This window comes from Strix uralensis, chromosome 6, assembly GCF_047716275.1.
Source record: "Strix uralensis isolate ZFMK-TIS-50842 chromosome 6, bStrUra1, whole genome shotgun sequence".
Taxonomy (NCBI): domain Eukaryota; kingdom Metazoa; phylum Chordata; class Aves; order Strigiformes; family Strigidae; genus Strix; species Strix uralensis.
The window spans coordinates 15,513,415-15,527,917 of NC_133977.1; the positions used below are offsets into that span (position 1 = coordinate 15,513,415).

At 40.3% G+C, this 14,503-nt stretch overlaps 1 protein-coding gene across 1 annotated transcript; it reads right to left on the reverse strand.

Annotated features, from left to right (window-relative positions):
• Nucleotides 1-2,976: 2,976 nt before the first annotated feature.
• Nucleotides 2,977-13,440, reverse strand: SUMO1 (small ubiquitin like modifier 1). The gene is made up of 5 exons (XM_074872909.1): nucleotides 13,288-13,440; nucleotides 8,093-8,167; nucleotides 6,761-6,838; nucleotides 4,782-4,853; nucleotides 2,977-3,854 (listed from the first exon to the last, which is right to left on the reverse strand). The coding sequence occupies exons 1-5, from the start codon at nucleotides 13,297-13,299 to the stop codon at nucleotides 3,786-3,788; spliced, it is 306 nt and encodes a 101-aa protein (XP_074729010.1). The 5' UTR covers nucleotides 13,300-13,440; the 3' UTR covers nucleotides 2,977-3,785.
• Between the last annotated feature and the right edge of the window lie 1,063 nt (nucleotides 13,441-14,503).

Consider the following 14,503-nt stretch of genomic DNA (forward strand, 5'->3'; position numbering starts at 1 on the left):
TCTTGAGGTGCCAAGAACACATTTAGTTTACCCTTTGCTGCTTCATCCCAGACTCTGATTCATTTTGTGTTAAGAGAGAAAACGGAGCTGTCAGTTTACAAAAGGTATGAAGACCTCAGTGCTGACTTGAGGAATCCTCCAAACTAATAAAATGCAATAAACATGCTACTGTTTAAGAACAGACTAGACTTCAGTATCAATAATGACAGCAGAAAAACTATAGCAAGATAAGAATTTTTCTTCCTTGTATATCAGGTTTATCTTATTTTCTGCTTCTCTAATGTTCTGTAACATAAGAAAGTGTAACATTTGTAGATTCAATTCTTATTGCAGTTCCTGTAGAGAGTCTCCTGTGGAGAAGAGTAATCAATTTTTGCAGTCTCTAAACTAAAGCTGAACTTCATTAATTTAAATATGCATTAAGTACTGGTCTTAAAGCAAAACAAAACCAGTTTATACTACTCCAAACTTGCACAATTCCTACAGTTCTCTGTATGGTGCCTCAGAAGCTGATCTTCTCATTTAAGAAAATTTACCTGAACAGCAGTAATTCAAAAGTGCATACAGAAGGTGTGCAGGTAAGCACAGATATCTTAGCATTGTATTCTTAAAATAATTTCCATTTAAAGTAGGAAAAAAGGTATAAGTGTAGTGTTTCTAAAACAATACATGGTTATTAAAAATGTGGCACACTTCAAGATTTAGCAATATCTGACATCCTAACTGAAGTGCAAATCCTGCCAACGTGTACACGTTTAACATCCAGGAAAAAAACCCCTCATTTTGTCGAACTGATGATCTTGTAGACATATTTATACTTAAGAGAATACACAAATCCTTTAAACACACCAGCATTAAGAAAAATCTGTTGCGACTGATAATTTTGTAAAGCACTTTCAATACAGCTTTTATATGTCACCATAGTGAGTACTAAATATATTAATTTCACAATTAGAAATAAAGCAAGGATTAGCTTCCAGCTTCCACTGCATAACTGACTCAGTGAAGACACTTTCATTCTCCCACCACCACTTTTTTTTTTAAACACTTAAAACCAGCCATTGACAGCTGAACTCAGTTACTCTAATATACAGGTAAGCATGTGAACAAAGAAAAATTTAAGGAAGAAAAAAGATTCTTTTCTCTGCTTTTCTCCAACATATGAAGGCCAATCTGACTTGTGCTTCAAAGCTGCAAGTGGTTTAGAAATTCTACTCCAGACCATCTTTTCAGAAAGGAATTTGAGAAGTATTAGTTCTTGCTGAGAAATGAAGAAAATTCAAGTCTGTCTACTCCTTGACTTCAAAATCCAGGTTTTATTTCAATGTACAACTTCCAAGAATGAACTTCCTTAAAAAGGGTACTAGTGCATCTGTGTAGCATGTGTATCTTCTCATTTTACATGAAGCTCTCAATACTAATCTTTGAGGCAGAGTACAGTTTTCTTGTTATTACTGTTCCATCACGTTGTAACAGTACAGACATTGCTTTAGACCAGCAGCTCCGCTGAGATAATAGTTTTCTGAGGTTTCACAAGTCTGAGAAAGAGGTCAAATCAATTTGTCACTGGTACCATATCCACTCTATAAAGAGATGTATTTTAGGACAAGGTTACACAACAGAAAGAAATCTTCGCCTTGAGCTTCATCCTACTGAAGCTGCATTCTGCAGGAAACCCTCCTCCATAGTCTCAAGAGAACTAAATGAAGTGCTTCAACTAGAAAGCTGATACAAATGAGCATATAAAACAGATCTGGAAGAGGAAAGTTAACAGTAAGAAGCAAAGAAAGTTGGTGCAGCAACTAGAGTACTAGCATCAAACCCAGGGGATCTGGATTCTGTTCTCAGCTCCACTTTCAGCTTCCAGAGTGACTGGAGTAAACTACCATCCCCTGCACCTCAGTTCCTAATTTGCAGAAGAGGGATAACAGGAATTTATCTACTAATAAAAGCATTATACAAATTTTAATTAGAAGATGATCTGATAATAATCATAAGGCTGGTTTACTTCTGGTATTCTGAAGCTGATATATTTAGTGTTCTAAAAAAGCATTTGGAGACAAGTGCAAAGAAGCCATGTTGTTCTACATCATAGTAGCAATCCCTCTTCCCCCTAAGAATTAAATTACATTGAGTACTTCAAGAAAACCTCATATTCTGGCATTTTGTAAACAAAACTTTTAATCTTTAAAAAATTGCTTAGTGCAACTATGTGTACAAAAGTATTACTAAATCAGAAGCCACAAGCATGAAAGAAAATGCATTCCTAGCTTTACAGCAAGCGCCATAAGAACTAATCATTCAAAATCTGCAATTTCTTCCAAGTATGCCAGCACTAAAATGTGTCTTTAAATGAAGTTGGCATTCATAGTGAACTCGATTTACCATACCAAATCAGAAACAAGTCCTATTTATCTGCAGAAAGGCCGAAGCAGGGACAGTGCGGAAACCTTCTCTGCACACCACCCCGCCCATAACCTCCCATCTGAGCTTTCATATCCAGTAACACGTTCTCAAACTGACCATTTAAAACCTGCAACTAGCTAGTACATGAAGTAGACCCTCATAATGATTCCTGATGAACTATCATGACACTCCCATGTCATCCATCATAGAGATTATTTAATGGTACCATGATAATATGAAATGTAGACATTGAAAGCTATCTTTGTATTTCCCTCCAAACTGCATTTTCAGTTTACCTTTTGTGCATGAAGTGAAGCTTTATGTAACTGTATGTGAATATTCTCTAAAAAGAAAAGAAACAGCAAGTAGTCTCAAATAGTCACCTGCAAACCAAGCAGATCAAGTATTTTACTAGGGCAAGTAGAAAAAAGTAATTTTTTTTTTTAATGAGGTATATTTACAGAGCACATTTTTTTTCTGGCTTCAAAGTATAGTTACTGGAAAAGCATGCCCTAATTATAGCTTTTTATGGTTTTGCTCATTTCCAAACATTTGAAAAGAAAATGCAAGTTGTTTATAAAATTGTTTTTCTTGTTTATTTTAAATGAAGCTGGTACAGACAATGTCCATTCAAAACCCACGTCCCAGGCCAAAAGGTACAAACAAGAGTGTCAAAGTAACACCAGTTGTCTGCTGTGAACATTCTTGCATGAATACCTGCGTGTACTAATTGCTATATGAAGTTAAAATGCTTCTGGGCTCTTCTGGCAAGATTTAAGAATCATTAGGGTTTTCAATTTTATGTCTTCAGCAAAGCCATCTCTGGAGCAAGGTACAGATGACAACAGTTCTAGCTTTTCCATTTCCAACTCGGTAATCTTCTTCGTTGGGCCATCAGCACAATTTAAGCAAAATAGCTCTGAGTTATGGATACATAATTTCTCCACAGTTTAGTTCTCTGAAAAACTTCATCTCGCACTGAAAGTTATAGTCCAGGAGTGAAACAGTCACACATCAAAACTTCAGGGCAGATATGGAAGTCATTAAGAACACTCGCCCACCTGGCAGATCTTACAGCCTTCGTGCCTGAAATGCACGAACCTAGTGAACATACAAATGCATGTGTGTACATGTATTTCTAAAGGGGAGAGCAGAAGGGAAGAGGGGAGCAAGGCTGCAGCTGGATCACAAAAGTTCAGCACAATGAAAACAGAAACAATAGTGTATAATGAGCACGAGAATTCAAAATACCAGACGCTTGAAAATAAACTCCCAGAGATGGGGTGCCAGTTTCAATTCAGTGTTGAACACCACATTACAAAAGAACTATTATTTAAAAATAAAAAAGGATTAAGGGGGAAGAAAACAAACAGAAGGATCTAAACTGTTGAGTGACCCCCCGTCTGTTCCTGATAAACTTCAATCACATCTTCCTCCTCCATCCCCAGCTGTGAGAACAGAGAAAAACAGCATATAATTGTTATAAATCTGGTGTACTGAATTCAGAGCAGGTCCTAGACAAGTTATACAATGGTTTGTTCCTCTGCCCCATCATAATTCATCCAAAGGGTGAAAAAATTTTCAGTCACCATCTCATTAGCCAACATTCAGGATTTTTAGTCCTTTTCCTTCAGTCTTATACATCTCAAAAGCCTTATCAGTGAAGACTAAATCCTCTTGTGGAGCAATACACATCACTCTGGAAGTTGCTGGCTTTATCTTTCTCCAAATCCTTTCTTGGGCAACAGACGCACAGGAACATAACCAACATCATAGTGCGTGCACCAGCTGTACAGCCACATGAAACATATAGCACACTACTAGCTCACAATATAGCTAAAACCTACAGCTTGCAACTCAAAGACTGTTTACAGCTGTTCTCTCAAAGAGCAGAAATTGTTCAATTTCACAGTGCACAAGTTTGATTTTTCAGCAGGTCATTATTGTAACAGTTTCTTCTGCTTTGTCATAACAATTGGTGGAAGTTACTAGACAGCAGAAGTGGTGTTTTCTGTTTATTTACACTTTCATCTAATAAATATGAACTAAATACATATTTATTCCAAAGTCACACTGAAGTTCTAGTTCAACAACTGGGAAGTTCCCTTCATTTTTTTTCCTCTCTGGTGGGCAGTGATTACACCCTTCCTTCTGAGACAACATTACACATGAAGGTCCAATCAGTCTCTTCCAGAACTGCGTATCTGCCTTACTAAAGATTCTAGTCAGACTATATTTGACTAAATATAGTCCAAAAAGTTGACTATATTAAAGAAATACTTTCATTCTGGTTAACAGGCTAGCAGAACAGAGAAACTAATCAATTTGGTATTTAGTTTCTCCAGTGAACTATGTAATACTTTCTAGAAACTCACCTCCTTGGGGGTATGATTATCAGTAATTCTCTGACCCTCGAAGAGGAACCTGAGTGAATTCATTGGAACACCCTAAAAAAAGAAACAAGATATACAAAAAAACAACTTACTGAAACTTGTACAGATCTACAAGAAAAACTTTTAATAAGAATAACACATGTGAAAGTCAAAGAAAGTGTTAGTTCCTGTTACACAGGGAGCACAGCTATTCTGTCGTGACCATGTAACTACAAAGTGAGTCAAGGAGTATGATAGTGCTGAAATGCGTGTTTGTTCCAGTCTCACTGGAGTTCTAGCTCAACAACTTGGGAAGTTTCCTTAGCCTTTTTTCTCGTCTTCTTTTATTTATAGTGATTACACCCTCCCTTCCAAGACAACATTACACACAAAGGTTCTGTCTTTTTCTGACCTGTGTATCAGCCTTATTAAAGATCCTAAGACAACAGAAGGAACATGATGTTTACTTCATTAACTCCCACCCTTGCTTTCCCAATCTTATATCACCACAGGAAGGAATAGCAACCTTTACCATTATCAGTTCTGCAAAAACCCTACTCTGGGGACAAGAAAGAGCAGAGCTGAGGGGAAGAAAAAGGAACACAATTCAAACAGGGAGAATGGAGCATCCTAATGGTAAATAAAGTTAAGTTGAAGTATGTCCATTGTACAGTGTGCCTGTGTTACAGCAGAATATCATACTTCACATCAATAGATGAGGTAAACACCTGATCTTTTTCTTCTCTTTCAAGTTATGAAAAAAACCACAGGTGAAATATGATCTGGTTTGTGTCTCAAATAGATCTCAGAAATATTGCTTGCAAATAACTAGGCAGAAAAATTCACAGGAAAGAACAGCTCTTCACACTGTTCCAACAATCCCTCTGGCCAACTTGGAAGAAACATTCAGTCCCTTTACCAGAGAAAAGCTACTTGACACCAAAAAACATACTGATTGCTGATAAAGGAAATCACAGACTCTCCAGAATTCAGTCCCCGAGATTGATACAGCTGTGTTCATTCAAACAATTATGTCTTAAAAAACAGAATTCTACACACATGCATTTTCATTAATCAATAAGACTGCTGCATAAATTATTTCCAAAATCTATTTTAAAAATTCAAGTTTTTCAAATTAATTGCAATTCTAATAATTTGAATTGGCTATAAACATATCTGGTGTTTGATCTTGTCTTTCTTCTTACTCCAGAAAGATAGCAAAGAAGAACACATTCTACAAAAGAACACTTCAACTGACAAGTTCAACTTGTCTCAAAGTAATGAGAAAAAAAAAATCAAAGTATTATTTCTTATAATTATATCTCCTGAAGTGAACTCCAACACAGTTACTCAAGAAAAGGCCACACAAGGCATCTATCCCCAAAGCTGGGGGTAAACTAGGCCAGGGCTTCTGGAAATAGCAGCAGCGAATCCACAATATCTGCCACAGAATCTGGAAGCGAAGATACATTTTTGTTCTCTAGCAGGAGTTACTATTTACCTACATCCACACTTTATGTTGCAGATTTCTTTAACTTAGGGCATAATAGCTAGTGTTAATCGATTACCATAGTAATGGCTGTAAGAATGCCTAAGGCTGCTCTCATTCTAAGCTGCAGTATTCTACAGCTTTAAGGGAGTTTTGCCTGGAGATGGGAGATTTTACAGTAATTATAAATGCATGCCTGGGCATTTTAAAAGATAACTTCTATGTCTTCTGAGCAGCCACTATATATTTTCAAACAGTAATTTTAACTTACTACAAAATTCACAACTACGTTGCATAGAAATACCTTTACTCGCTAAAAGAAACAAGGATATTCATTATATTGGTACCATCCGATACCTGTCCTGCTGGTAACTAGACAGAAGCTTGACTGTCTCAACAAATGTCCTTATTTGAAAGAACAGTGAGAAAAGTAAAGCTAAAGTGTTTGGCTTTTCTATTTTCTTTTTAAAAAGAGTGTCACTGTTTCACAAACCTGTCTTTGACAGTATGATTCTTTGAGTTTCTTGAGGTGTGTTGTCATTTTCACCTTGAAGTGAATTTCACTGCTGTCCTAAGAACAGAAAAGAAAAAAGTTACTCGCTTTGTAGTAACTGCTTGCTTTATCTATGCTAATTTTAAGACTTTCATTAAGAAAAACTTAAGTAAACTACCATGGAATGCAGTTTAACTATCACCATGCATACCTTGGTGCATCATAACATGAACCTCCAGGATGATCTATCAGTCACTAAATTCATCATGCACTTCCACAGGAAGCTCTATTTTAAAACAGATGGCATAGTATAGCCTTAGGCTCACTATGGAGGTTTTGGATTTAAAAGTACTAAAAAGCATACATGGTTCAGTCTGTGCTTCCATCTTTCCCCAGCTGATGTACTTATGAAATACAAACATACATATGCAGGGGACTTCTGCTCTAAGATTCCAAAAGAGACAAGTTAAAGCTTGCACTTCAAAATATATACGAAACCTTGTTCAATATGAGTAATTATCTGCAAGTTAAGTTACAGTCAGACTTGGCAACACAAAACTAACCTAAGGAGAACCTTAGTTCTCATTATTCTAGAGTCCTTCCTACCAGCCATAAATTACACATTAACTACAACTGTCAAAACAGCTACAGATAAAACAGACTACAAGAAGTTCTGTGCAAGAACCACGTGGGTCACATTCAGCTTTTGAATGTGTTCTCATCTCTGCCGATTAAACCAGCAGGAGGTAAGCTAGTTTGTGGTAGTCCTACTTTAATTCACCCATCCCCAGTCAACAGCACAGCAATCGCACTGATACTCCAACAAACAATAATGAGTGAAGTCATATGAGTTAGGGGTTCTTTGCACAGAAGGACCTCTGCATTCACATTCCAACAGAACTTGAATTCAGATTTATAATCCACCATTCACATCTACCAACATGCCAGCCAACAGAATCCTCTTCCCTGTCCAAGAAAGCTGACCTCATGCTTACTGCAATACATGAACTCAATTTATCACTTTTGCCACATATTTCATTCATACCCCTGGATAAATTAGCCCTCAATGCATCAGGTCCCCTAGTTGCAAGATGGGGATCACACTGATCAAATCCCGAGTCATAAGGATAGATCACTCAAGCTTTAAAAGAAAAACCAACCCACTACACCAGAGAGTATACTAACATACATTACTGGCAATTGGCAAGTAGTTTATTGAAGGGGAGGATCCCCATTAAAGAACTGAAAGTATCAACTTTCGTTCGTTCATTTCTACAATACAAAAACTCACAACTTCACCAAATGTCAACAAGTAATTATGTAAAAACTCACCTGCCCAATGACTTTGAGTTTAATGTATTCCCCTTCTTTCTTATCTCCTAAGTCCTCAGCTGAAGGTTTTGCTTCCTGCAAGAAAAACATTTTTAAAAAATCTGATCAGTTCAACACTTTTGTTATTTTCACAGGACAGTATGTCAGCTGCCATCCTCCTTATTACATGAAATTAGACTATCCAAGGCACCTTATTTCTTCCTGTGTGTGAAAATAATAACAGCATAGAATTATGAAAGGCTGTCTGACTGCCTGTGAAAAGTTTAATTAATGACGGAAGAGAAACACTGTGAAGAACATTAAGAGACAACAGAAGGATCATTTGGAAATAGATGACAGATGCAAAAATGAGAAGTACAATTCTATACCATTAACTCCTAGTCAACAGACTGCAAAAAATACACAAAGTGTACTAAGAGGCTCAGATATTTGACAGAAAAAAGAACACAGTGAGGAAAGTAAACAGAAAGTACTTGTGACACCCTATCAGTGTAAAGAAAGTGAACCATGCAAACATTTTTCAGGCTATTGCATCAACAGTAGTCACTACTTTCAAAAGGATGGTCAGGCACCTTCTTTTCTATGACAACAAAACAACAGTAACAGCTTCCTTCTAGTATGTTTGGTTTAAGACCACAATTCTTAAAAGTTGCAATTGTAAGAACTATAGTATTTTGATATTCTTCCAGGGTAAGAATTAATTGTACAGACAAGTTTGATTCAAGAACTTGAGCGCTAAAGCTCATCAAAAGGGTTTAAGTGTTATGTTCTATAAGACATGAATTAAAGACATCAAAGTTTTCATGTTAGCTGCTGATAAAGAAGACAAATGAGAGATCAGGTACTATTAACTCCATCCCTTGCCTGTCACTACATATTCTGGATCAGGCCTTTAGTTATGTTCCAATGCAACACAAAGGGATTTTACACAGACACTGCCTCGGGTCCAGATGGTGCTTCATGAAGAAATCTTCCCAAGCAGTCAGAAACAAGGATACCCTGCTGATCATGTTTCAAATCTTTCTTTTATATTTTATTGCTTAACACAGTAGACAAAGTAAACAAAATATGTACAGGTGCCTACCACATACGTTTTCCCAGCCCTAAAGGGACTTTTTGCTGAGTATACAGAAACATCCTTTGTATAGTTAGACTTGAACATTCTTTAGGATCAAGCACCAAAAACACATGATAACCTTCTGTATTAAGTCCAGCCAGAGAGGTCTCTCTCTCCAGATTAAAGTGCCAGACAAGCCTTCTCAAGCATTTTTTTTTTTTCCTCCCCTTAAAGAGGTTAAACATGCACAACTTCTTTGAATGTTAAAAGTTCAGGGAAGGGCAGGGAGGAAAGTCTGCAAACACCTTCCCTCTCTGTACCAGTCTCAGTCTGGAGGAAAGAAAGAGAGGAAGTGCTCTTTGTATCAGTTTGACTCACTGCCTCAAGCCAGACCCATTAGGGTTTCTGTGATGACAAAAAAGTAGGAGCCAGAGACTCCACCTGGTTCTAATACTTTTTACTGTGCTCCCCACTAAAGTTTTCCCTTTCTAAGATATCCAAACTCTAACCTCATGGAACTATTTGCAGGAATAAAAATACACTGGTTTCCACTATTGACTAAAAAGGAAAAGAAAAGCAAGAACCTGCAGCTTTTTATGATAACTTGCACAAACATCATTTTTATTGTCCATATGCAGGATTACTAACCTCTAGGAATCAGAAAGAGATCCAGATCTTTACAGACCTGAAGTCTGTAACTTCAAAACTATCTCCTGTTTTGCTATCGCTGAAAGAATTTGTGAGAACCTCCTGTCCTTTTACGTGACACTTCAGGTCAGTCACTGCCTTAATTTACTTTGCATAGAAACCAAATTGCACAGCAGCATATTATCCCAGCACCAGAGACATTTGTAGTAGTTTATACAGTTCTGTGCATTGTAACAGATCTACCTACTTAGCTTTCCAAAACAAATCATCCTGTACATGGTATGACAAATCATCGTTGCTACTACGACAGTGCCTCTGGCCAATGTGAGTGGAAAGCAATGATTCATAAGATGTTTGATTCCTACCCCCAGGTAAAGAGGACTCTAGGACTAAAAACGAGTAGGGGAAGCAGCAAACAGTAGAAAAAGCAGAGGGAATTGGAGTCTTGAAACATCATACCATAAAAGATGCTCGTTTAAAGCCCCAGCAACCTCTCACCCACAAATAAGAGCAAACAGAGCTGTAATTTCAGGAAAAGAGAAATAAGATCAAATCGATGTTGACAATGCCAATAATTGAAGCTTAAAAAAGGAGCAAAATATTTGAAATCAGAACACAACAAGACCCAGCAAGTCTGAAACAGCTCCCTGCATTTTGTCAGTGAACTATACTGCCATTCAACACCAAATGGTAAAGCCAACACAAAAACACTTAAGAACAAAGAAAGCAAGGAGATTGCAAATTTACTAAACTACAAGCATTCACTAACAAAATCCTGGATCAGCAATCTGCAAGCAAGCCTCCAGACTTTCTACTTGCACTGTGAAAAGAACTGGTGTTTAGAGTATCTCATGAAACAGTACATAAAAAAAGACTACCATACAAACAGAACAGCAATACCACATCACTCCAAGTTCTAACTTTTCATTAGATGCCTAAAGTTTTAAAGGCTTCATTCCACAGTTTTCCTAAAGAGCACAAAGCGATGCTCCTAGTACTGTCTCACATTTATATATCAACACTAAATTCACAACTGTAAAAAGCACCCAGTTCCTTGAATGAAACACACTGGTATTGCTATTGCAACTAATGAAACCACAAAACAAAGATTGTAAGGCAGTATATTGCAAATTTCCTCCTCCGGTTTTCCGAAGTGCTCAAACTTCAATGTCCAAGCCTAAAAAAACCCCTATACTCAGCACGCTTTAGATCATCTTTAAAAGAAAACCAAAACAACAAAACCAAAATTACTAGATGAATAGGACTACAGCACACTTTCTAATACAGCAAATGCACTCTTACATTTGTTATAGGAGTGGGAAAATGCATACAAACTACAGTATTCTTTATTAGTACATGAACAGATAAAAATGCCAGCATCTAGATTCAATTAAAGCAAAACCAGCCTGAGACCCTTGACGGGAGGGGGAAAATGATTCTTTTTGTTTCTGCTTAGATTCCACCAAGCAGCCATGCGTTTTCTGAAGTCTGCCCTTCTTACAAATATTTTTACTTATCATAAAAGTTAATTTCCTATTGGAAATAAAGTAACTAAATCAAGTATACCTTCTTTAGTAACTATATCAAAAGTATGCCTTCTTTATTTATACTAAAAAGACAAGCCAAAACTCATAACTGGTGACAAATTATGTCCTCTTAACTTGATTCCGGGGCCAAAGAGTCAGACACTAAGCAATCCACAATTTTGAGTAATTCAATTATTCCTGTAGGATTGATAAACAGAGGAATGAGATTAACAGTGCTGCACTACCATACGTTATATTGTTACTTAAGCATCTGTTTAGCTCTTGTTGCACAGTCCCCCAGAAGTGAATGACACAACATATAACAATGTTTAGCTTACCTATTAAAAAAAAAAAAGAGGGTCCTTATTCCAAGAACTTTAAAATACATATCCAAAAAAAGGTTATCACATAAAATGAATTTTACATAGTTCAAGCAGTCCCAAAGTAAAAACATGTATGTGTTTTAGCAGAACTTGCCTGGAGAAGGAATTACCTAATGAAAGCTGCTATGTGTTAAAACATGCCTTAGTTCACAAATGCAGAGAGCTACAGAGCAGGTCACGTGAAGACCAGTCTACAAAATCTAGTTCAGAATTTGCCTCTTTTCTTATGCAGCCACTTTCACGTATTTTACTACACTAGAAATGTGTCCTAACGGGTGTCAGCAATAGCTGTGCTCCTAGCTGCACTCACAGGCAGGGACAGGCAGCAGCACCATCCTCACCAGGAGAGTTGCATTGTGCTTGAAAGTTGGGGGCGGGGAGGAAGACTACCAGCACATACAGCAATGTTTCTATTCACGGGTCAGAACGTATCCAGGCTATTCCTCAAAGCAGGAACAGTGTATAGTAAGCTTAGCCTTGTCTCTGGATACTTCTAATTTCCTGGCTGGCAATAGTACTACTATTCTTGACTCCACAGCACTGCAAGAGACATTTCTAGATACCGACATTGATTTTTCCAAAGTCGAATCGTCGTCATGACAAAGTTAGAAAACACTGCCATATGAAGGCAATATAAAAAATAAAGCAAAACAGAACACAAATTAAAACCGGAATGCTGTTTTAGCTTTCCACCAGCAGGTCACATAGCCTAAAGCAATAGTTGCAAGCAAAGGACTGTATACATGCCACGCCAAGCAAGCCAGGAACTTGTGGTACAAGTAACTATTTAAGTTCCCGGTTGAGAAGTCAGAATTGACAGGAACGTAACAATGTACAAGGAGTGAAAGCAGGGCAGAGTCTTGGTGAAGGACGGGGTGTTTAATACAGGCAAGCAACGCTCAGCTAAGAAAGTCCGGGGTTTTTCCCCCCCCTCCTTTTGCATTCCTAGGGCAAACAGAGGACCTGGCAGGTCTAACCCTACCCCACACAAAGCCTGCTCCGGGGGAAGAGCATCCTACCGCACACCTGGGAAATGGAAATTGAAAGGAAAGGACTGTTCCGCACCACGGCTCACCTCTCGCTGCACTCCTGGCTTTCCAGGGCCGGGGCTGCCCCGGCGGCGATCCCGGCCCCGGGCCCTGCGGAGCCGCCCCCGCTCCGGCCGGAGGTCGGCCCCAGCCCCCCGAGTGCCCCGCGCCTGGAGCCCGCCCCCGTGCTCTCCGCCACATACCCTGAGCGAAGGGGAAAGGGGGATTAAAATACCGCGGGGGGCGGCGAGGGGGTGTCAAGAGTTTGGCCGAGGTCGGAGACGAGCACCCCCACACACACACACTCCCCGACGGGAGCATCCCCCCAGCGCCTTCCGGGCGGCCGCGGCCTCGCTCGTCCCGGGCCGCCCCTCACAGAGCGCGGGGCCGGGCCGGGGGCTGCCCGGCGGCAACGGAGGAGGTGGGGGGGCGGACAGCTCCTCCCGCGCCCCCAGGGCCTCGCCGCCGCCGCCCGCGGCGCCGTCTCCCCGCGTCCGGCGGCAGCTCCCCCCGGGGCCGGCGGCCGGCGGGTCGGGGCCGGCGGCACCCGTACCTGGTCAGACATGGCTCGGCCCCGTTGCGTGCGGCAGGCTCGGCTGGGCCGCTGCAGGCGCTCCGCTCCTTTCTCTGCCCGCAGCGCAAACACAGGCCGCGGCGCGGGCGGGATTTCCTGTGCGCCTGAGCTCACTTCCCGCCCGGCGCGGCCCGCCCGCTGGCTCCGCCCAGCGCCGCCGGCCCCCCGTGCCGCTTCCCCGAGCTCGCCCGCACCGGCCCGTCCCCGGGCAGAGGCGGGGAAAGGCCACCAGACCGCGGCAGGGAGCGCGGCTCTCCCCGGGCCCCACGGCCAGGCCCGGCGGCTGCGAGCGTAGGTGGCCTCCCAAGGCCCGGCTGTAGCAAGGCACCTAATGGCCTGCCCCGGAGGGAAAAAAATGGGTGGGTTTGCGTACTCCGCTAGCTATAGGCAGCCTGACTGAAAGTGTGGGTCTGCACGGCCGTTTTGTCCTGCCCCAGAGCAGCAAGGCCACGTCACCTAACCCTTCGAAGAAAAGCAGAGTTTACAGCAAAAGTCACTCTCATTACACCTACCTGTAACGACTGGCTCAGGTTTTTTACTAAAAGATATATTTAACAACAGAACTCACTTTTCTATTTATGCACAGCTTGCATTTTTTAAATCATTGCAACTATACAAGTAATAGGGCATGCATGTATTAAGCAAAATTGCACTAAGGCCATTGCCTTTGCACAAACTTCTAGGGATACGCTGTACAAGCACAGAACGGATGTCCTGCTCTACATCGGCACAGCACAGCTATTTAGAGGTTCACACAAGAAACAACACCTACACCTTAAAAAGATTACATTTAGACTGCAGGCTGTTTGGACTGCAGCCCATACTATGAACATCCCTCTACAATAACTAAGGCAATTCTTGTACGGCATCACTGCTGGAATAAGTGTATGCTTGGCTCTAAGTGGCCAGTAAGTAGAAAAAACACATGTGAAAACCATAAAATAACAACATCTGTAAAATAAATGGATCAACAGAAATCATTCCCACTGAAATGGGAGATTCTTATCTGGATCCTCCTAGATAGGTTTTTAACTTTATCAGCTACCTTTGGGGAAGGGCAAGAAATCTCTCTAGGCAGAGCACATCCATCAACACAGAGACTCTAACGCTCTGCGTACCACGTTCCTTTCTAATAACACCAAACACCAAAGCAGCTACACTCTGTGCCTGTACTGCTGCACTTCACTAATTGAAT